At 41.5% G+C, this 24,824-nt stretch overlaps 1 protein-coding gene across 1 annotated transcript in view; it reads left to right on the forward strand.

Moving 5' to 3' along the window:
* PDIA5 (protein disulfide isomerase family A member 5) overlaps nt 1-24,824 on the forward strand; it is a 128,633-nt gene that overhangs the window by 92,624 nt on the left and 11,185 nt on the right. Inside the window, exons 13-15 of the mRNA XM_077829947.1 lie at nt 174-337; nt 2,389-2,519; nt 21,579-21,649. Of these exons, the coding sequence (XP_077686073.1) occupies nt 174-337; nt 2,389-2,519; nt 21,579-21,649 (366 nt within the window). The remainder of the gene's footprint in view (nt 1-173; nt 338-2,388; nt 2,520-21,578; nt 21,650-24,824) is intronic.

Consider the following 24,824-nt stretch of genomic DNA (forward strand, 5'->3'; position numbering starts at 1 on the left):
TGGTAAAATATATCCATCCCTTCACAGTGTTACGTGGAGCCAGCTGTGTTTTTCAGTATACATGTAGTTTGCATTTGGAGTCTAAACCCATATGGGTGCCTCTGAATCTGTACCATCTCCTGGCTAAGAGTGAGTGCGATGCCATGGTTTGCAGTTAGCTTTCTCTGTTTCAGAGTCCTGGTGTCCTTGCAGCTGTTGATGCTACTGTCAACAAGGCTGTGGCAGAAAGATTTCACATCTCAGGGTTCCCTACACTGAAGTACTTTCAGGATGGAGAGGAGAGGTACACTCTGCCACAACTCAGAACTAAGAAGAAGATCATTGACTGGCTGCAAAAGTAAGTTGTATGAGTTGGAATTTTCATCCAGATTTCTGGCTATTAGCCGCTGAAGATTGCTTCTGTGAAAAAGTAAATCTTAAACTGAGATGCATCTCCTACTTAAATCCCTTACAAACAAAAACCAAATCGAAAGTACTGAAAGCCACACAAAGAGGTGTTCATTATATTTTTTTAATACACAAAATCCTTTGTTTGCTATGGGTTTTTTTTTTTAATACATGTCTCGGTAATTCTTTCCCAAAATAAATATTTTTAAAATATCTCCTAAGTCTCTCTCAGGGGGGCTCAAACAAATAAGATCAAATTTGCTGAACCCTCTTTCTGTTAGCCAGTAGTTTTCCTTGTTTAGCAGCCAAATTGTTGTAGCTGTACTTTTTTCTTTCTGAAGTAATTTATGACCATCAAAACTGGCATCTTTCTTACGAGTTGCAGTAAAACATACAGATGTAGGTTGAATGCATGTTGAGAAGAATGTAGCTCCAAGAGGGAAGAATTGTTGATGTAATTGTCTCTTCATTGTTTTGGAAGAAAAATATAAAGAATTTTTTTTTGACGTACAGAGTTTCTTTTCTCAGAAACTTCGTGTTTACTCTGTTTGCTGTATTGTGCCACAGAAAGAGGTTTCATCTGTATTTTGCGATTATTTGCTGAAGTTGTGCTTTCACCATCTAATTGTGAAATGAGGCATCCAACCTTGACTTTTGAACGGAAGAGTTTGGTTAATAATACTTGGCATTTTTATTTTGTTGGGCATGCAAGTCTCTCTAAATGTCTTACATCAAATGATTAATTTGGTCTCACAAGACTGTTGTGTGGAAAGTAAGTTTTACACCGGGGTGCACTGGGGGGTAGCGAGATTGTGATTTGACCAAGTTCACACACAAAGTCAGTGACCGTGAGGGAATACAGACTCCCTCTTCCTGCTGTAATCACTGGACGCTCTCCAAACCAGTATCCAGAGGTTGAGCTGGGATATATTGTCATAGCTCCATTGAAGTCTGTAGAACTATGACCGTTTACATCAGCTGAGGATCTGGCCCTAAGGTATCCTGATTCCTTTGTTAGCAACTGGGTGACTCAGTAGTGATGGAAATATGGTTGGTGTATAGCGAATGACCTTGAATGGAATTAAAATGTTGAATTTTCATTTGTTTTATCCATAGCTGACTGTATTTAAAACAGTGCCATTCCTGTCATTTTGAAAGTATGGAAACTGTAATTTAATACTGCAGTGACAAATGAAGGTCTTGATAATATGCCTTCACGCTGATGATTTTATATAAGTAATCACTTATTTAAGATACAGCAGGAATGAATCTTGAGACATGTCCATGCGGTGGTGAATAGCAAGAGCTTTCTAGGGGTATTCTCCAGGTACAGGATTGCTGTTAGCTGGACACTGTATGCAATCACAGTTGATAAATGAAATTCTCTTTATTCAAATATTGCAGTTCATTTACTCCCTACCCTCCAAAATGGGTTTGTGTTGATTATTGTATCCTGGTTTCATTTTTAGAATTTTGTACTTCCCAGCTGTCTTGAAAGACTTGACAACAAGTTTACATTATGGTGATATACAGTACATTGTTTGCTTTAGTGGGTGTGATTGATGTACGTCAATTGCCTTTTGATTCCACCTGCTGTACCCTAATGTTCTATATGCACGCCTATAAACACAGCCGTACTGGTGTGACTAGAGCAAATCAGGAAACCTTTATTTCAGCCTGACCTTTGTTTCAGAACTATAAATTCCCACAGTAATTTTGAATGGTTCTGGAGCAAAAGTCCACTCTGTAACATCTTTGCTGAAATAAAGGTTTTTCCTATATTGAACCAGTCATGTTCAGAATCACATTTTTACTGATTTCTGAAAATTAACTCTTGTCTTTCCTGGCAATGGAAATGCTAAGTGCATTTTTCTATGGTACAAATAGCCATAAGGATCCTCTACTACCATTTCCTCAAAGCAAGAGATGACAGAGCCATAAGGCCTCTTGGCATGCTTCTAAAAAGATCTAAGAGATCCATTGTTTTTTCTTCTCCTCTAGCCCACAAGCACCACCTCCACCTGAACCGGCTTGGGAAGAAAAGCTAACAAGCGTTATCCACCTAGCCGGAGAAGACTTCAGGGAGTCTTTAAAGAAGAAGAAGCATGCCCTTGTCATGTTCTATGCCCCATGTGAGTATTTGTGTTTCTGTTTATCATATAGCTTTTGTGTCCCTTGTAGCTTCTGAAATCCTGTGCTTTGTATATACTTTTGTAAACAGTCGTTAATTTAGATATAGACCTGAAACAAACCTCCGGATCTGAACACCCTAAGTTTGTAGTTCATATCTCATTCTGACTTAGCTGCTTGAGACCCTCCCTAATATAGTCTATGAATCTGTAGGAGGGGCAGGATGGAGGAAACAGCCTACAGCTTTAATCCAGAGACTGACTGACTACTACAAGGGATCGCAAAGGAGGCAGACGAATAAACAAAGTGCATTTATTTTCCTCTGCTTCGTTTTATGGCCTGCATAACAAAATGTGATTCCTTATATTATAGTGATGGATATGTTAGTATGTTTCTTAGTATGTTACTCCAGTTTATTTGCCATGGTACCTCCAGGGAAATCAATGGAGTAATGCAGGGGTGAATCAATCCCTTGGTAGTCCAAATCTGAATTCTGATGGAACCGTTTCAGGAATAATCTAAACTCACATTTTAATCCCTGCCTGGAACGAGAGTTCAACTTTAACAACTTCATCACCAGATTATCTCATTTACATATAAATGAGCAGCTCCAACCAGCTCCCTTTAGAAGTCAAAGGTAGTCTTTCCATTGAGGTCTACGGAGATTTGCATCAGGCCCTTTGTAAATTAGATGTGCAGGGTGGGGAGAGAAGCCAATTTTTCCGACTATTTGAAATAACTCTTTTTCAAATACGTTCAGTGCTAGAAATGTTTCCAACCAACACTGCTGCTTGGCCTTCTTTCTGATTTGCATTGTGTTATTTAAACCAGCAGTGATCCCTTCCATTGTCAGTATTAGTCCAGAGGTGGCTGGACCCCATTCAGCTTTTAGTCTTGGGCAGGTGTTTTGGTTTGTGTTGGGGGGAGTCTGTTGTTTAATATCTATGGCCTGATTTGTTTTAAAAGGGCCCTGACCATGCGCCCACTCAATTTTGCGTGCAAAATTCTGTGCCATAAGATGACTGTCTCTGCAATTAATTGATAGCATTTAGATATGTAATTATCTCAATCAGATTTGTTCCCACACAACTGGAGACTGTTTTTGAGAAATCAGGCCCTTAATGTTTAATCAGGCAGGAGAAACAGCTCCTTATTTTGCTTTTCTGTAAGAAAATTAAACATGAATGCATTCTGGGCTCCCATGCAGCCCTGCTGGATGTGGGACGCAGAGAGAAGGGAATTCCTGGGAGATTGTAAAAGAAAGGGAAAAGAGACTGAATCCTTTTTCAGCTCTAGTTCCCACCGCCCATTGACTAAAAATTTGTGCCAGGAATTACTGCTACATGGATCCCTATTGATTAAGAATGAAATTTTATTTTAAAAGCAAATACATTTAATAGTAAAAGTAAGGCGTATGCCATTGTTCTCTCCAGCTAGTTGATTTTACCCTAGTTTCCCAGTGTGAACATAATCCATGGAGGGAAGAGATCTTTTTCTTCCCCCACCCCACACTGTGTGTGTGTGTGTGTGTGTGTGTGAGATTTGCTTATCTTTAGGTCATTTTAACAAAATTTAAATTTAAATAAAATTATTTAAAAGCATGCATTTAAAATATTTTAGTCTTTATAAGTCACTAAGGGGATGGTTTAGAGAGTCATTAATATGCAACTCCAGAGGTCAAAAGTGTGTGGCTATTTACTGATACTCTTGCTCGTGTTGGATAGTACCTTACACATTATGTAGTCCCACTGAAGTCAACAGGGCTAAGTATGAAATAAGGTACTAATCTCATTGTGAGTAAGGGTATCGCAATCCGGCCCTAAGTGCATTAATGGGTTGGCATAACTCAGTGCTGTTTGGTGCAGCTGGATTACTCTTTAGATGTAGTTTTACAACACACTTTGGGTGTCTATCTGTACATGAGTCTATCTGCGTAGAGGATAGATTGGTGTTTGTTAAATATCCTTATGGGGCTTTTTATGACTTACAGTCAAGAGGGACTGAATTGCCATTACAATTTCCCATGTTCAGGGCGTACAGTATTTCAACAGATTTGTTTTTGCTTAATGTGTGTCTGTGTGCATGTGGTGGGGGGAGGGTACACACACACATGCAGCAAGTCTGCTTTTAGTCAGGCCTGGTAGGAAAGAACTGATGAATATTTTAAATCTCTGGTTGCAGCAAGATAATTATTAAGGAAACAGAACAGTACAAATCATCCTATACAGAGTTGGCTGCTTTTCTGCACTGACAATGTGCCTTCTGCTAAATTTGATAGATTATCTTTTGTTTACCATTTCCTCAGTCATGGGACTTCTTTGTGCTTATGCTTGCTAATTAATGTTAACTTCTTTATTTTAGTGCAGAAAGAGCACTGCTAAAATTGCCAGGCCTCGTTAGAGCAAATAATTTTCTTTCTCCATTCAGCGCTACATCCTAGGTCAGTGCAGTCCTGCAGTGTGTTACTGTATTCAGTGAGTGCCCTATGAAGGAGCTTGTCTTATTTTTTTTATAAGAATTGTGAACCTCTTACATGATTTAGGTTTTAGATCTAAAACAATAGGTTGAATGTTCTGACCTTTCTAAAGCCTTCAGTATGACGAATAAACCTTTAGGCAAAGGCCACAGTCATTTCCTACCATCTATCCTTTTCAAAATAATTGCTTGCATTTATATAGCACCTTATAACCCAAAGCACTTAATGTATCTAAGAATCCCTTCACCCCACTGAAATACAGCCACTTGTGGGGTCGGAATGTGGCAGTGTTTGAAGAGCACAGTGCAGCCCCTCACAGTAGTTTAAAACAGGAAGTAAGGCACAGTGAACCAAACTGAATCTACGGGGGGAATTTAGGTGGGCAGCGCATAACTTCCCCCATCAAGAATTTGGCCAGGACATAGAGGCTAACACCTCTGTGCTTGCAAAAAGTACCATAGGATCTTTAGTGACTTTGAACATGTGCCAAAGCCTCTTGAAGTCAATAGAAAGACTCCCACTGACCTCAGTGGACTTTGAATCATGCTGCTTTGAGTGGTAAAGGCCTTGGTTTTACGTTTCATCCAAAAGATGGCATGTCTAGCAGCGTAATGAGTCCTAATTTATATTGGGCTATTAGTCAGTGCTGACTCAGTGGAAGAGCAGCACCCACAATATAAACAACGCTACTTGTAGTAGCTAGGTTTTCACTGGTCTTTCATCTTGGTACTGAGCAGATCCAACCCAGAGCAGTGTGGTTCTGAATGGTGACAAATGGCATTGTGGCTGCAGGCATTTTCAGCAGCCAGTTTGTTAGTAATACCACAATTTGTTAGTATTAACATGCCCCTTCTCTGTAAACTCTGTACAATAAAAATCAGCTGTTGATTAGCTGTCAGAGCCACAAAGGACAGATAAGTTGCAATAGAGTATCATCTCAGTTTGGAATGTTTCACTGGGTAACTCCCAGTGAATCAGACAAGAATGCATTATAAGGTTTATTACTGAGAGTAGTGTTCCGGTTTTTTCCTCTAATTAGGATTTCTATTAAGGGTTTTCTGCAAGTACGAAAGAGTTTCCAAAAGGAAAGATAAACCCAACCCACATTTATTTTCTTTCCAACAGAAATATTGTTGTTTAAAAAACAAAAACTAGCATGGAAACACATTTCTTTGTGGATTATCATGGAGGTCAAAAACTACCTCCAAAAAGACTTTTATATGAAGGAATCAACCAGATTGGGAATGGGGTTGGATGGTGATGGAAGTGTCTTAGTTCTTTGGGATTTTCTTTATTGGTCAGCTTTAGTGCAAGGGTTTGGTGTTTCCCAGACCAATTTGATTTCTCTTCTTAAAAAGTACCAGGACAAACACTTTAACAAATATGTCCTATCAGCTGAAACAAGAAGTAATAATAAGAAAAAAGATTCACTGTTCCCTTTAGTGGCTTGTAAGTGTTGCCGGCACCCAGTGCCAAAGGCGAACAACAGCAGGGGTTCGTTGCCCGGTGTGCGTCACCCAATAATCACAACGGGGTGGAGAAGCAGAAAAGTTTATTTGCAGCTGCAAACAAGGTACAGGGAGAATAGAATCTCAAATCCTGCACCCAGAGCAGGAAGTTACACAGGCTTTTATACATCCTTTCTTCAGCATACTTATCCAATAGCAAGCTGCCCTAAGTATCCATATAGCCAGCCAATCCAGTTCCCAGCTAGTTCCCTTGTTCTCTGTACCATCTGTTAAACCATACATAAAGCTGCTTTATTCAGCATTGTTCTTCCATATCTGCCTTGTTTGGCCTTGTTTAGTTTCAGGCAGTCTGACTCTGCAACATATTGTTGCAGATCCTCAGCATAACTGCTGCGAGTGCCTCCAGGCAGGGGGGCCAAGGACACTTGGGCCTAGTACGCATAACTGCTGCGAGTGCCTCCAGGCGGGGGTGGGCCAAGGACACTTGGGCCTAGTGCGAGGGGGCTTCATTGACACTCGTGGTCTTCCATCTCCTCGAGTTACCTAGTGGCCATGCCCAGTGTCCCCAACATAAGGATGGTCATTGCCAACACTATTAACTTTCCAAGGGACTTCAATTTGTAGGGCTCAACAGGGTTCACAGAATGGACATTTTTAATAGATATTTCACTGCTGAGAGCTGATTTTCAGTTGGCTTTACTAATCAGCAGAGAAACTTCAATTTAACCTGAAATGATTGTCTGCTGGTGAGGTTTATTCCTTAGTATTATTGCAGTGTAACCCACAGAGGTTGTGCAAAGATGACCCAGAATAAAAACATTATTAGGGACCACACACTTCTATGAAAGGGATTTATAGAGAACTAGTTGGAACTGGGCAGCCTCTATATGTATAGTTAGGACCTTAATCTCTTCTTTGGCTTTTTCTCATCTCCTAAAGTTTCCCCAAACTTGCATTGTTCTTTTTTGTGGTGTGGGTGAGTTAGAATGTGAAATCTATCTCTGAAGAGTTTTTTGGGAGGGGTTTGAATCTTGGTTAAAACAAAATGGGTCTTAATATTGTTGTAGGTTGGTGGTTGGGAGGCATGGCAGCAGGTCCTTCTCTTGGCGGTGGTGCAAACACTCTTTTCAGGCCGCAGGGTCCTTATTAAGATGTACCCTGACTGTGAGGCACTGTCACCAGCTAGGCCAGGAACACCTCAGTCTGCTTATGCATAGTGGTAGGAAATCAGATGGGGACATGGCGTTGTATAGATTAGATCAGTTATTTCCTGTATTTCTGTATCCATCTCATTGATATTGTGTGGGACACTGAAGTCTGCAACAGGCACACGTTAATTTCCCCCCACAGACTTTGCTGGAAACAAAGATCAGCCTCCTGCCTTATTACCTGCACCAATTATACCCCTTCTCCCCCCCCGCAAGTCCCCAACCCCGAAAATGGAAACGTCCCAGTTTCGTCTCATCTGTACACTCATGAATACACAGAATGACACAGGTGAGCAGGAAGTTGGTGCACAGGAGTGGAACACATTTGGGCTTCTCCAGGGGCACAAACAGGCCAGAAAGTTGCCCTAATAAGATAACTGAGGATCTCCCTTCCCCAGTCTCATTGCAGAGTAATCCTTAGCTGGAATGGAGCTGGCTACACCAGATCTCTGCTATCCCTTCTTTGTCCCTCTCATGTAGGGGTGTAGTCGAGTCTGCCATGCTCTGGTGATCCCTGTCTGGTGTAACAGTCAACCAGCGTAGCTTAGAGCAAGGACCAATGGAGAACTAGCCCCAGAATTGGGGAGTCATAGAATTGTTTCTTTTGTGGCATCCCCCTGTCAGCTAGCTCATCACTGTAGATGTGGAGAGAGTTGATCCCTGTGTGAGGGAACCACAGTGAAAAATTGTCTGAAATATTCAACTGTTGGGTGAGCTAGAACCAAACATGCATAAGAAGGCAACAGTTGTGTGATCAGTTCTGTATCCCATAAGCACGTAGGAAATGTTGCACTGGATCAGATCATCTACTCCAGTATCCTTTCTCTGACAGTGACCAGCACCAACTCTTTCAGAGTAGGCATTTATGACATCATAAATCTCTGCGGGAGACATTTCCTAACTTCCCAATAGTTAGAGGTTGGTTTATGCTGTAACTGAGACTGCTTATCTTTTGTGCAGAGGACTGGTATTTAGTTCCTTACAGACTATCCCTGCAGAGTAACTACATAAGTGGGTGTGTATACATAAGCCAAAATCCTTCAGGAGTCTTCATGACATAGGTATCAATTATATATATATACTCACACATATATATACACACACACACACCCCACATACAAATTACTGGCTGCACACAGCAAAGAATCCCTTTAAAGGCAAAAGCATCTGCAGGACGGTTTTACTGGCTGTTGACTGAAAGGAGAGGAAAATACCCAGGACCTAGATCTGAGCCCTCAGATAATGATGCATTAAATCTAGTGGGTTTATGCATTTCAGAGTTTTGATGATTTATGTGATCTCTGCCTGTACCTAATTTCTCTCTGTATATCAGTGGGGAACTTGCTATTTACTCTCATGTCAGTCAAGTATCTGCTAATTGGTGTAAATAGTGTGGATGACAGTGCTGTCCGGAGAATCCATTAATGGTCTGTTTTGTTAATGGGTGGATCTGTACAGGGGCTTCCGTGATCAAGCTGGCACAGACACTGTTAAATTCTTGGTGTCTGAGGATAATAATTAGTGCGGAGAGAACTGCTCTGAAAATCGTTTATCCATTACTCTTACTTCAGAAGTTATGAGTTAGTTTAATGGACTGAACACAGCTGAAGAAGGAATGTGAGGAAGAAGCTGGGAATACAGCTATGGCACTAAACCGTAAGATAAATTAGTCAGGTTCACACTCATAAAGCTCTCTTGTTCTCTGAAACAGGATTCCTGCTTTTAAATCTTTAATAACCTTAAAATGTTAATGTGATTGATTGATTGATTTATTTATTATGCGACAGCTACGCCAGACGATTTAGCAGTCGTACCACGTCTGCCATTTGCTGCAGAATATTCCTTCTCCCGCCCCCAAAAGTACCACCATTATCCTGCAATATAAAGATGTGAATAGGGAAGGTTTCAGATGGCTAATATACTACCATCCTTCTAAAGTCTCTTGACTTTGTGGGGTCAAGCTCATACTAGGTAACGCTGTAACTTCTGTTTTCGGATGATACCATAATATTACAGTGGGCCTGATTTTGAGCCAGACCGTAATTTAGGAGGTATAACTTTGATGCTGCAGTTAACTGCCCCTTTATTTTTTCATCTGCAACTAGCTGCAGGCACAGGTATCGGACTTTACCTTTTGACTGCCCAACTGTGCCTACAAGTCAAGTGATTGCATGGCAAGATCCTGTTTGCTCATGCAGTTAAATGCAGCCACAGAAGTGTGGTTGGAGTTAATTGTGCCTCCCAAATCAGAGGCCAGGTTGAGGCCTGTGTTTAAAATACAGCTTCATGAAGCTGTGGACCACAAAGGCTTTGTCAAATGCCACTGGGAACTGACAAAAAATGCAGGGAAAATCCAGGTGTTCTGTGAGTTAAGCACCAGCTTTGGTCGGAGTGTCTTTTATTTCAACCCTTTTCTGTTCTAAACTAGTTCAGACGTGCTCACGGTACATCTCTCCATTTAGCAGGATTACATGTGCCAACGGTCAGAACTACTCTGGTGGTGGTGATAGTCCACTCTTAATAAAATCACATCCTTGTCCCCTGCTGTAGGGGGAGATCCAACCGAGAAGTCCTCTGCTGCTAACCCCTTCCTCTTTCCTTGCCTTCCCCATCCCCAAATTCCAGGGAACCCACGTCTGGCCTGTGATATTTTTTTCAAAGCTCCTCACGTTTCTGTTAAAGGCAGCAATTTCAAAGGATTTGGTTTTATGCAGCACCTTTGCACTCCAGGTATCTCAAGCATTTGACAAACTAATGAGATAAATACAGTACGCAGACAGTAAATGCGTAGGCAGAGCTGTAGCCATAGTTACCTAGGTGCCCTTTCAACACGCGATATGCATGCTTTTTGAACAAGTGCACTTCAAGGGTTAATGATATTCCATAGCCAGTAGTAGATTCTGTGCCAGTTTCATACCTGACAGAATTCTAACTAGCTAGGACTTCAGAAACCGACAGGCAAGGATTCCGAGAGTGCGCAATGACCATTGCAGTGCATGTTGTTGCTCTGCCAAATGACAGCAAGCTAGGAGCAGGAAGCTAGGAGCGCTTCTACGATGAATGCTGATGATCTAGGGTTGGGTATCCAAAGGCACCTCTGGAAGTTAGGTACACAGCTGCCATTGACTGTCTGTGGTATGCCTTAGATGTTCTTGAAAATCCCCCCCATTCGACTGGTGAAAGAGGGCTCTCTTGAAGTACTAGTAAGAATAAGAATTAATACTTAACACTCACATAGCTCTTCCTAGACTATGCAAGAGACTAATTAATCCTGCCTGCATCCCTGGAGAGTAGGGTGTAAGTTTCTCCATTATACAGATCGGGTAGTTGAGGCAGAGAAGTAGAGACTTGTCTGAAGGCACACAATGAGTTGATGGCAGAGCTGGGATTATAGCACAGGAATCTCAAAATTTTTTTAGCCCACTGCCTATTTATTGATTCATAGATATTGTTTGGGGGCTTATTCCTTCACCCACTTACTTCCCTGGTCCTTCTCGCATGAACAGAGAGCAACAATACCTGAAGTCCAAAGGTGTAAACAATTTGATGTTTATTGGGGTGAACTTCCAGCAATCATGATTCCAGTTTCCTTCCTTAGTGTCCCCCTTCCCAGCTCTGACACCACAGAGCCTTACCTGTGTCCCTGTTCCCATTCCTGCCCTTAGCTAAACGTGATTCCAATTTCCCCACCCCCATTCCCTGTTCCCATTTCGCCCCCCACACACACACACTTCCTGATTGACTGCAGACTATATAGTAAAACTTGAGTTCTGCTTAGCTATACCTTAACCAATCATTTTACTGAAATTTAACTAACCAAACCTAACATATTGTAACATGATTATTTAACCAATTATATCCCACCACCTTAATTAGTTTACACCCAGCAAAATTAATTATACAGCAGACAGAAACAATCACAGAACCAGACAGAGATTAAACAGACAAACAATAGGGAAATGGGGACTACGGTGATAGAACAACAAAGAAATGAGGATTTCACATTCTAGGTATTGATAAGTGAGTTCTTGCCAGACAGGATGCTATCAAACTAAGTTTCCTTTTACATCTTCTAGGCACTTCCCTTTCTCTGGAGGCGATAGGCATTATCAGGACAGGATTGTATTCCTAACAGCCCAATAGCACCTTATTTCAATGTGACTAGTTTGGAATGTGAGGATCTGACCATTCGCTTCCCAGCTTAAGGCTGCCTCTGCTGCTTAGCCAAAGATCTTAGCCTAAGAACAGGGCCTCAGACTGTCACAGTAAGAGAAGGCCCTTACACCAGCAGACAGTGATTTTGATTCTTTCTTTTATACCTCTGTAACTAGCTAAGTGATAAGAATACACCTAAATTCTTCGAGTACAGGCCTTTACAGACAGGCCTGAATATCTATATCCTAACAGATATTAAGGTCAGAAGGGACCATTATGATCATCTAGTCTGACCTCCTGCACAATGCAGGCCACAGAATCTCACCTACCCAGTCCTGCGATAAACCTCTCACCTATGTCTGAGCTATTGAAGTCCTAAAATCATCGTTTAAAGACTTCAAGGTGCAGAGAATCCTCCAGCAAGTGGAAGGAAAATTTCTTTTTTGCTCTTTTTAAAGTGTTGATAAAATAGACTTCAAATATCTTAGCAAACACCAGCGCATTGTGAAATTATTAATAGGTTGCTTGTCAGTGTTGAGAGCCATGAGGCAAGGCCTAATTGACCTGACACTTAAATGAAACCCCACAAACTTCTCAAATCAAAGGACAAATCCCTTCCTTTCAGATATTAATGATCATTCCTCCAAGCCACAAGTTATGCTGTGTCAGATCGTATTATGAAAAAAGGTTTGGTCCCAGATATTGTATTAAAAGGCACTCCAGTTCTTAACCGGTGGAACAAAAACAAATTAACCTTTCAATAATATCTCCAAATGGTTTTCTTGAATTTGTCTGTGGTTTCAATAACTTGTGTGGCTGTATGAATTATATTAGTATAAGCACTGGCTGTTTTTTCAGCTCTTATCTCTGCAATTATAGTACATGGTCTAACTTTTTGATTGGCCAAGGAATAGCCTTCTTTTAATTCTAGTGAATCGCTTCAGTTCTCAAAATGGAAACAGCCTTTTTTACCTTCTGCATTCTGCCAGCTCCTCTGTCGGCTTTGATGGATTCTAATATGTGTCTTTTACTTGCTTGGAAGTGTGGTTGTTTTAAAACCAATAATGGAAGGCAACGTCTTTGTCTTATTTAGAGGGTGATTATTTAGACCAGCAGACAGGGAGTCAGGACTTCTGGGTCTATATTTTGGCTCTTAAGTGCCTAAATCCCTTCTGAAAATGAGTTTTAGGCTCCTTAATCAGTTAGGAGCTTTGACGCTGAGCACAGCAACACCTAAATATCTTTAAAAATGTGGGCCTAAGTGACTAAGGTGCCTAAGTGCCTTAAACACTTTTGAAAACGAGATTTAGGCTACTAAATCGGTGAGGTATTGCAAGGCTGAGCACAGCAGTATCTAAATACTTGTTAAAATCTGAGCCTCAGGCATTTTTGAAAATGTAACTCATATATATTATAAGTTCAATATTGTGAATGCTCTTTGTTGGTCACTGTCTATTGCACACACTGTTGTTTGGACAAATGGATAATAACTATCTGGTCCTGATAATTTACTACATTTGAGTTTCTAGACTCTCTCCTTCAAGGCTTTGATGTCTGTTAAGAAAGATAGTACATTTTTTTGTTTTTTAAAAAAATCCTTAAAATGAGATTTTCCCTATCATAAAGTAAAGATGGAAGCAAGAAATTCATTTCACTTCTTCACTGCTTGAACATCCTATCCCATCTCCCTTTGGTAGTGCGGAAGGCCTACAGTTGCACATGCTGCCTTCTATTTGTGATGTAGCAGAATGATTACTTACAATCATTTGGTTGATTTTTTTTTTTGGTCAATTTGTTCTTAATATGTGCTTTGTATTTTTCTCCAAGTCAGTTTACCTGGCACAGGTTTTTATTTTGTTCTTATTTTCTTCAATCTTTTCACTGTTATGGCAAAATTTTCACTTGCAAAAGGGCATTTGTTAGCCTTAGTAAACTCACATACATCCAGGGTGCAATCCAGACCAGTGAGGGGTTGTGTCACCCCTGTCCTGTAACTTTGGATGCCTCACAATGCTTTGGTGCTGTAGTTCCGACCTGAGCCACTCACAAACAGCATGCAGGTTGTACCCTGGGTGTCTCTGTATAGCCACAGTCTTGATCCATTGTAAAGAGAGTGGTCACTTTGGATGGGTTATTACCAGCAGGAGAGTGAATTTGTGGGGGGGGGGCGGAGGGTGAGAAAACCTGGATTTGTGCTGGAAATGGCCCAACTTGATTATCATACACATTGTAAGGAGAGTGATCACTTTAAATAAGCTATTACCAGCAGGAGAGTGGGGTGGGAGGAGGTATTGTTTCATGGTCTCTGTGTATATAATGTCTTCTGCAGTTTCCACAGTATGCATCCGATGAAGTGAGCTGTAGCTCACGAGAGCTTATGCTCAAATAAATTGGTTAGTCTCTAAGGTGCCACAAGTACTCCTTTTCTTTAGTCTTGATCCAGCAACTCTGACCCGAGCAGCCTGTCAGCAAACATCAGCCACTCTGTCTTTCACCGGCCTTGGTTACCACTTGCAGGGTGACACATGCCCAGTCCTGGATTTTCCCCAAAAATGTGTGTTCCAGCCCTCTCCTGGACAGTCCAGAAATATTAGGTCTGTTTGTTCTTGCCCCCCTTCCTTGCCAAAGAATAACTACTTGATAGATGATGGCCCATCAGCTTTGATGACACCTGGCTAGAGGCATCAGCTTGTCCTTTGCCTCTGAAAAACTGCTTTTCACACTCCTCAGACTTGTCTGGCAAACACACCTCAGCCATGATTTCAGCTTATGATCATAACTTTACTTATAATGTTGGTACATAAACCTCACCATGATATTACTGACCTGCAAGTCATTAGTTTTCAAATGATACCTCACCAGACATATGCTGTACAGAGATTATTACAATAGTGTGTAGGGTTTGAATACAGGGGTGCATTCGGTCACACATCCCCACGTAATATTTAGCTTTGCCTATTTTTTATTTTTTTTGCTCTTAAGTATATAAACCATCTGTGCCTTTAACGTGATGCTCTTAAACAGCCCCCAGCCCAACTCAGTAGTTCCTAAGTTTGTCCTTCAGCCTGCTGTTAACCATTTTCCTTGTAATTTTAAAATCTGTCTTTTAATGAGGGCATAGCTTGCTTTTATACCAAACCCAGTTTTTCAGTGATCACTGTCCCCCAGTAGAGCTCTCACAACCTATATAAAGAGCTGTGTATTGCACAGACCTAAATCCGTTCGTTACATCACCCCTTAGAGATGCCAAGACAAGATACTCTAAAATGTAGTCATTTATACTGTGGATAAATTCAGTCCGCATTAAAGAAACCGGGCCAGAAAAGCAAAATTTCCTCACCTCTGCTCCCACAAAACCCCAATCTCTCCCCAAATGCCTGTCCAAATAGATGAGCTTTGCCATGTACCCCAAAAGTCAACAAATTCAAGCTATTTCAGCATGTGGGTGTGTCAAGGTTCCTCCCCCACTCTGAACTCTAGGGTACAGATGTGGGGACCTGCATGAAAAACCTCCTAAGCTTATCTTTACCAGCTTAGGTCAAAAACTTCCCCAAGGTACAAAATATTCCCCCCCGTTGTCCTTGGACTGGCCGCTACCACCACCAAACTAATACTGGTTACTGGGGAAGAGCTGTTTGGACGCGTCTTTCCCCCCAAAATACTTCCCAAAACCCTGCACCCCACTTCCTGGACAAGGTTTGGTAAAAAGCCTCACCAATTTGCCTAGGTGACTACAGACCCAGACCCTTGGATCTTAAGAACAATGAACAATCCTCCCAACACTTGCACCCCCCCTTTCCTGGGAAATGTTGGATAAAAAGCCTCACCAATTTGCATAGGTGACCACAGACCCAAACCCTTGGATCTGAGAACAATGAAAAAGCATTCAGTTTTTTACAAGAAGACTTTTAATAGAAAATAGAAGTAAATAGAAATAAAGAAATCCCCCCTGTAAAATCAGGATGGTAGATATCTTACAGGGTAATTAGATTAAAAAACATAGAGAACCCCTCTAGGCAAAACCTTAAGTTACAAAAAAGATACACAGACAGAAATAGTTATTCTATTCAGCACAATTCTTTTCTCAGCCATTTAAAGAAATCATAATCTAACACATACCTAGCTAGATTACTTACTAAAAGTTCTAAGACTCCATTCCTGGTCTATCCCTGGCAAAGACCCAGCATACAGACTGATCCAGACCCTTTGTTTCTCTCCCTCCTCCCAGCTTTTGAAAGTATCTTGTCTCCTCATTGGTCATTTTCAGAACCTTCAGAACTAAAAGCATGAGCTGCTGTAGCTTGAGCTAAAGAGCGTAAGCTTCTTGGCTGGGGCTGTAACACACTTGAATCCTCCGCAGATCAGATGTAGATGGGGATTTGTATCAGATGTCATTGTACTTTAAGCAGGGCTCTCTTGTGTTCCTGCCAGAGAATTCAAAGCTTTTTTGGGGTTTCTGCATAGGGAATGAATTTTGGTCAAGATTTTTAAAAGCAATTCAAGGATTTTGTTTGCCTCCATTTTAGGATGCCAACTTTGGGAACCCTTTACAAAGGGCTTGATTTCCACAGGTCACATGCTTGGCATGTTCTGAAAACCTTTAAGGTATCTCAAGCTGGGCACCCAAAATTACAAATCTCTTCTGAAAATCTTGTCTGAACTGTGTTTAAACCTGTCCTTTGCTAAACTCAACCACCATGTAAATTCAGCCAGGATCAAATTTGCCAGCGACACTAAAAGTGGAGAGGTAACCTTTGGGAAACCAAAATCAAACAGCAGTAATCTTGAAAGATTAGAACAGTAGTAGGAAACTAGGGGAGATTCAGTAAAATTTCCTTGTGGGGGAAATTAATGCAGTTGTATTAATTAATGCATCTGTGCTGTTTAAGTGAGTTTATTTTCATGTTGTGACCCTCATACTTTCCAAGGGTGTAACCAAAACTTTGCTGCAGTGAAGGTGTAGGATTGGGTTAAGCAGCTGGGAGAGATGAGCAGTGACAGAATCTATTTTGAGAAATGTTACATGCTAGGAACAGAACCAACAAGAGCCTCTGTTTCATTCTTTTATGTGTAATGCTACCCAAGCACTTTTGGTGACTTATTCTATCTGTGCCAATGAACTGGTAATACCCCTTTCATTTTTTTAAAATGATTCATTTACATCTTAAATTATCTAAACCTCCTCTTCATAGATTGTGAGGTCTTTTCTATCTCTTACTTCTTTGTTAGGTTATCTAGTCCATCATCATCCCAGGACACCTGTCCCATCTAGCCAGGAACCCTATTTAACAATAAGTGCAGGGTGGTCACAACCCCCGACATCTGTTTGTGATGCTCCTGGGGGTCACCACCCCCTGGTTGAGAATCCTTGATCTAGTTTCTTCCCTGGTGACCTCTGCAGTTTATTCCCTGCAATACATTTTCGAGTGATTTGTCCATTCTGGTTTTAAATGCCGTAAGCTGTAGGTCATCTAAGGGAATCATTCCAGCTTGCCCATTTTTGGGTTTTAGCCTTATTTACTTCTGCCAGTGTGGGGTATTCCTATTTCAAAATGAAACATTGGTGTTTTGACCATGTTGACCTTGCCATGGGAAACTGAACTCTTCTTAACAAACACCTTCGTCTTAGCACTTCATTGCAACCAAAGCTGCCTACAGCGGTTGTCATGCAGCCTTACAGGGCATCTCAGCCTCTGCTGATTTTCCCCAGACTCTTTAGTGTAAATAACCCTTCTCTGTCCTTATAAAGCCTGTTACTTTCAAGCAAACTGAATAAGGTGGAACCCATCTCTCCTGGTATAGGTTTTCCGTTTCAAAAATGTTCCTGCCATGCTGCCACCCCCATCCAGATTGATACTACAACTGAGATTTTCAAAGATACTGGAGGGGTTTTGAATCCCATTTCCCATTGCAATTAAAATCTCATCTTTTCAAGATTGCTGCCCTATAAATACTTAAGGAAGATGTATAGAACCTTTCCACTCTTGACATCTCATCGACACCTTAAGTTGCCTCAAGTTTAATCTCTTTCCATTCCAGCCCATCTGGAAGATCTCTTCTGAGCAGCCTGTGTACTTTCATATCTTAATCCACAGTAATTGTACACTTGTTCTTTTTACATTCAAATCTCCACGACAGCGTGAACGCTTAAAATAAAAGTGTGATGGGAAGTGTGAAAAAGGAGTGGTGGGAAAGAGTTTTCCTTCTGTCAAAAGAAAGATGTCATCCTCTGCTTTTTTGTGGGTGCGCGCCTTAAATAGAATGACTGAATTGGGTGATTTTCAGTTTTCTGCAGTTGGCAATCCTTTTAAGTTGTAACAGATGAAGCTCTGCTGTTCCGTCTGAGGTGCTCCTTCCCACATCTTTTTCAATGACTTCTTGAAACTCCCTTGAGCATTCAGCACAGAATTTGGCACGGAATTCACATCTGTTCCATGGGTAGATGGCCAAAGTTAACAGAATGCCCATTGAACAGTGATGCCAAAAGCCATACGTTGGTGTTTTTAGGTTTGTGACCAGAATAAGTTAAATAAAACACACTGGGTCAAATTCAGAAGTGAAATGTAAGATACACACCAGTAAGCCATGATGGGGGAGGGGTTGTGTTTAGACATAGGAAGGGAGGAGTGTAGACGTGAAAGCAACTACCAAGAGTGTGTAAGATGTGGTAGGATAAAACTGGGAGGCTTACACTCCTTTACCAATGATTTTGGATTTTTTGTGGCTTAGCTATCTCCTCTATGTTGCCTAAAAACTCCAAACACATTAGTCATAGCATTTGGAAAATACAGGCAATGATCCAAATGATCTAATGGTCCCTTGTGCCCTTAGAATTTATGAATCTTTGCTCACAGCTGTCTTGATGCCCTCTGTTGGATATTAGTCTGCAGTATATGTCATGATGACGTGCTAGGACAGTAGGGCAATTGAGCAACTGTTGACATGCCTGACAGTTTTCTTAATCCCCTGTTATCAGCTAAACTGCTCTTTGGTATTCCGAGCTGCCATCTGTTGACCACTGTAAAATACCAGGTTGCATTTTTAATGTGAAGTGGACTTTTCTGTGTCTAAAGGGACACTCATGGTTTATTGGCTTTCAGTTGGATTTACTTGAAAAGAATGACTTGTTCTAAATCCTAACTATCAAAGCTATGTGTCAGCACGTAAGTGGGGGCTTGTAGCAGGGAGCTTTAAAGATTCCCTCCCCAGGCAGAGAGAGTGGTACAAGCCACCTGAGGGATGCTGTCTGGAAGACATTTGCTTGTAGGGGGAGAAAAGTTAAAATCAAGTTGCATTTTTGGTTTTGGGGTGTCTTATTTTCAATCTGAAGGCTCACTTAATAAACACTGTGTTGAAGAATCAAACTCAAGTCCTTCAAAATAACCCCAGAACCTTCCAAAGCACTTCTTAGGGTAAGTTACTGGGGGGACCCTTATCTTCTAGAGTGACTGAGTGAAGGAATGCTGTCAAAGTGTAAGCTAGTATTTAAATAATTTTCGGGGAGGGGGCTCTTTGATTGTGAGTGTGATTTCTTGCCTTTTTACTTCTGAAATGTCTTTAAGCGTTTCCCCACCACTGATTATTATCTTATGTGCTTATCTTAACTAGAGCTAGGTGCATTAGCAACCTAGTGCTAGGTGCCAGTACAAAAACATACTGGGAGACCGTCCCTGCCCTGAAGAGCTTACAACCTCGATAGACAGGACAGACAAATGGTGGGAGTGGAAATAAGGGCACAGAGAGGTGATGTGACTTATCCAGTGTCACCCATCAGATGTGTTACAGGCCTGGGAACAGAACCGAGCAGTCTGGAGTCCCAGTCTGTTTGGCCCAGGGGACAGGGCACTAGCTGGTTCAGCCTGACCAACACCAAAGCACTTAACAAAATAATCTTCAGACTATACTGTGTATGCACAGGGATCTCCTCACTGAGCGCCGAAATGCAGCTGCCTTTGGGATGGAATGTAGCAACATTACAAAGTAGCTGAGGACAGTAAGGGCGGGATTTTCAGAAATGCCTGGATGAGTTATGAGTATGAGTCCCATTGACTTTCTTTGAAATTTATTTCCTACCACTTCACTGGCTTTCAGTGGGACTTGTGCTCCTGAGTCACTTTGTGCTCTTGAAAATCCCTCCCTGCAGGAAGAAGACTGTGTACAATTCAAACTGAAGTTGGCAGGATGGCCAACGGTGTAATCACTGTTGCAGTTTGCCAAGATGTCAGGGTTAAGCATCTTCACTTGTGAAAAAGACCATGAAATCTTTGATACCAGAACCTTGGTTTTATATCTCATCTAAAAGACAGCAGCCCTAGTAACAAAGTACCTTTTAACATCATGCTAGGGCATCTGTTCAATACTGACTAAGACGGGAAGAGTGCCACCTATTTACAAATATTTTAGTGATAAATGACAGTAAGAATAATGTGAGCTGTACTGTGAACATGCAGTTGCCTGCATGCTGTTCTTTATTATTTGAAGGCAAAGGCAGGAATACTTTGATTATCTGTCGATAGCTTTTTACTTTTATATTAGATCAGTGCATGGCTGGTTGAAGTAAACCCGTTTCCTTTGTGTCTAATCAAAAGAGAAGGGCTCTGACAACTCCCTTGTGCACAATCTCCACAAGTTAGGAAGAATAGTTCACTGCAGATATTTAGTTACTTTTGGTCAAACAGATTTATCTAATTTAGGCCAAGTATTTGAGAGTACCTCAGGTTCATCACAGACTATATATGGAGCTGCTGAATTGAGACAGTTAAAATCTGAAGCAGCTCTCTAATGAAAAGGGCAGATCTTCCTTCCCCGGTTTGCTTTTTTGTAAAATATGAATGAAATTTTTGTCCACGTAAGTGAGGAACTAACTAGCCTCTAGTTTGACACTGCTATGATACCGGCATGAACAGGCCAATCTTCCCCACAAAGTTTTGCCAATACACTGCATAGCCTTCCTGTGTGTAGGTTTTTTTCCTTCAGTCCTATCCCACTCTTGAGCAGAGGCTGCCCATCCTTTCAAATTGCCTGGTGTTTGCTGTGTGAGCAAATGGGAGGAAACTATGGAAAAGCAAGAATTTGTAATCTTAATGCAAATTGGAGGTCTGTCCTCCAGAAGTGAAGAGCTTGTGTACTGACGTACTTCACTGCCACCCCCAGGGTGTGGCTCTAAACTTTCAAAGTGTGGGCTTGATGTTTAATACCTAGATTGTCTCATTGACACCTCCCTTCCAATTTTCAAGCATACAGACCACCTCTCTTCCTATTCACAACTGCCTCCACCTCTAGTCCTCCCATTGTCAGTCACATAACATCCCTGTGGCAACTACGCTAATTACATATTTGAAAACAGAATAATATGAAAATCTTTAATTTGTTTATAGATGTCTTTTAATGCTATTTAAAGCAACTGGAGATAAGGAGGAGACCCTTGCGCTATGGTTCCAATTCAGGAAGGCACTTAAGCTTCAGTCCATCCCTGAACAACATTTAAGCACATGCTTATTAGGACTTATGCAGATATTTAAGTTCTCTCCTAAACTTGGATACTTTCCTGAACTGGAGGCCATGTGCCCAGCAATCGCTCCCCATACCACCAAGTTCCTGGGCTCAGAGTTTGAGAACCTCTCGTCTATAATGTTTTTTTCTTTTAAATGCTGATTCTTAATTTACCTACAGGCTTGTCTTTCAGTTGCCTTAATGTCCTGTTCTGCAATGAATTTGACATATTTTTTTTCCTTTTCTTCCCATGCCGCACAGGGTGTCCACACTGTAAAAATTCCATCCCACATTTCACAACGGCTGCAGAACTCTTTAAAGAAGATCGAAAGGTAACCCATTTTTTAATAGTTTCTGAGGTGTTTAAAGTGCCTCTGCCACCTTTTCACTTAACAAGCTTGATCCAGTTCATTTAATGATAAGGCTTGTGCAGAAGAATGCTGTTGAACAAGTTAATCGGTTATAAAATGTGTGTGCATCTTGGAGGTCATTTTTTTTTTTTTTTTTTTTTTTTTTGCCAAACTGAATTGAACTTTTAACCTTCTTTCTGATTTTTCTTTATTTTTTCCCTTTTAATTCTTCTTTGGTGAAATCTTCCCTATTAAGTCATGTTGTAACTCTGAATTTTTACAAATGAGAAATAGATTATTTTAAACATTTTTCTTGTTCACCCTTCCTTACAGTCTTGTTATAATTAGTGGGGTGGACATAGGAAGAAGTTTCAGAGTAACAGCCGTGTTAGTCTGTATTCGCAAAAAGAAAAGGAGTACTTGTGGCACCTTAGAGACTAACCAATTTATTTGAGCATAAGCTTTCGTGAGCTACAGCTCACTTCATTGGATGCATACTGTGGAAACTGCAGAAGACATTATATACACAGAGACCATGAAACAATACCTCCTCCCACCCCACTCTCCTGCTGGTAATAGCTTATCTAAAGTGATCACTCTCCTTACAATATGTATGATAATCAAGTTGGGCCTTTTCCAGCACAAATCCAGGTTTTCTCACCCTCTTTCCCCCCCCCCCCCCCCCCAAACTCACTCTCCTGCTGGTAATAGCCCATCCAAAGTGACCACTCTCTTTATAATGTGTATGATAATCAAGGTGGGCCTTTTCCAGCACAAATCCAGGTTTTCTTACCCTCTTTCCCCCCACCCCCCCCCCCCAAACTCACTCTCCTGCTGGTAATAGCCCATCCAAAGTGACCACTCTCTTTATAATGTGTATGAAAATCAAGGTGGGCCATTTCCAGCACAAATCCAGGTTTTCTCAACCCCCCCCCCGAAAAACACACACACACAAACTCACTCTCCTGCTGGTAATAGCTTATCCAAAGTGACCACTCTCCCTACAATGTGCATGATAATCAAGGTGGGCCATTTCCAGCACAAATCCAGGTTTTCTCACCCTCTTCCCCCCCCCCCCCCCCAAACTCACTCTCCTGCTGGTAATAGCCCATCCAAAGTGACCACTCTCCCTACAATGTGCATGATAATCAAGGTGGGCCATTTCCAGCACAAATCCAGGTTTTGTCACCCACCCACCCTTTTTTCCAAAAACCACACACAAACTCCCTCTCCTGCTGGTAATAGCTCATCCAAACTGACCACTCTCCTTACGCCACCTTGATTTTCATACACATTGTAAGGAGAGTGGTCACTTTGGATGGGCTATTACCAGCAGGAGAGTGAGTTTGTGTGGGGTGAGGCGGAGGGTGAGAAAACCTGGATTTGTGCTGGAAATGGCCCAACTTGATTATCATACACATTGTAAGGAGAGTGATCACTTTAGATAAGCTATTACCAGCAGGAGAGTGGGGTGGGAGGAGGTATTGTTTCATGGTCTCTGTGTATATAATGTCTTCTGCAGTTTCCACAGTATGCATCCGATGAAGTGAGCTGTAGCTCACGAAAGCTCATGCTCAAATAAATTGGTTAGTCTCTAAGGTGCCACAAGTACTCCTTTTCTTTTTATAGGAAGAAGTGTGTGTGTCTGAGGTCTGGGCTAGCCTAAATATTAGTTTGACCCGACTACATAGTTCAGAGCATTGAAAAATTTTGCTCCCTGTTTGACATGTCAATCTAACCCCTGGTGTAGACGCAGTTGGGTCAACAGAAGAATTCTTCCATCAACCCAAATACCACCTTTCAAAGAGGTGGATTAATTATACCCACAGAAACACTCTTTCCATCAGTGTCAGGAGCATCTATGCTGTGGCCCGTCAGCGGCACAGGTGGAGCGCTGGAGCTGTGCACCGTAGTGGCTGTAGTGTAGACATATCCTGACTCTGGGCAGAAACGCACAGGGGATTATCAAAAGAGCCTAAGTGATTTACAAGACAACCCAATTGATGTCTCTTGGGAGCACAAGTCCCAGGCTGTTGAAAACTCCATCCTTAATCCATAAACTGGGAAATTGCAATTTGTGTCAGATCTATCAAACCTTTAGCAACGTGGGCAGTCCTTGCTCACACAAATACAGTCGCCTCATTGGCTCATATAAGCAAAGGCTTGTACTGTTGGTCCCTATCATTTCTCCTTTGTTAGTACAACGTCAGTCTCTCTCTTGTCTCTGTGATCTGTAACGTGTTTCAGGATATGGTTTATATGAAAGATGCTATTTAAAAAAACCCTTTTTGGTTTGTTTTTAGTTCCCTTTATTCTTTCCAGTCTTTGCAACCCAGCACCTTTTTTCCATTAATGTGGAAATGGCTTGGGGGATTTACCAGGAAATTAAGGGCTAGCTTTGAAACCTCTTGCCATTTAGACTTTACAGATATTGGAGACGCCTCAGCCAACTGTGGGTGCATCTGTGCGCGCACATGCTGGGAAAGGGGAGGAGTTTCTATGGAGGGCATTTAGTCAATCTCTGAACTACATGTGGTGAACTGTAGAGAGGCAAATTGCTCTCTTGTCTTGCTTACGGATGGAATTAGAATGGCGGTGTTATGCCCTTGGGTTCAGGTGGCATGTAGCAGCATTTAGGGGCACACCGCTCTCAATTCCCCTGCTGCTGGAACTTTTGCAACGTGTTGCCTTGTGGTTACTGGTTTGTTTTCAAGAATTCTAAAAATGTGTCATTTTTCTCACCGCCTTCTGCTAGCTCTGAGACAGGCCTTTCTTTCCTAAGCTCCCTGCAATTTTATTCCATCTAGGAATTATTAAGTGAATGTACAAAACAGTGTGAGAGTTGCTTATCCGGATGTATTAATAAAACATCTGATCACAATTTAGCATGTATCATGGTTGTGCTGAATGCAAACGTCTGAAGGTTTTGATTCACAACTGCAGGCGGCTGTGAAAGGACTCAAAGCCCCGGAGACAATGATTGATGGCTGCAACTCTTTATTTCAGCTGAGGGCATTTAAGGCTGAACTGCAGAGGTATAAAATGTAATGAGGTGGAACAGAAGATCCAGTAGAGAATATTGAGGTTTGTACAGTTTCCAAAAGGTAGGCACGCAGCAAAAACAGCTTCGTTCCCCTTGTTAATTCATGAAAGTGCT

This window comes from Eretmochelys imbricata, chromosome 11 (assembly GCF_965152235.1).
Source record: "Eretmochelys imbricata isolate rEreImb1 chromosome 11, rEreImb1.hap1, whole genome shotgun sequence".
In the NCBI taxonomy this organism is placed as follows: Eukaryota; Metazoa; Chordata; order Testudines; family Cheloniidae; genus Eretmochelys; species Eretmochelys imbricata.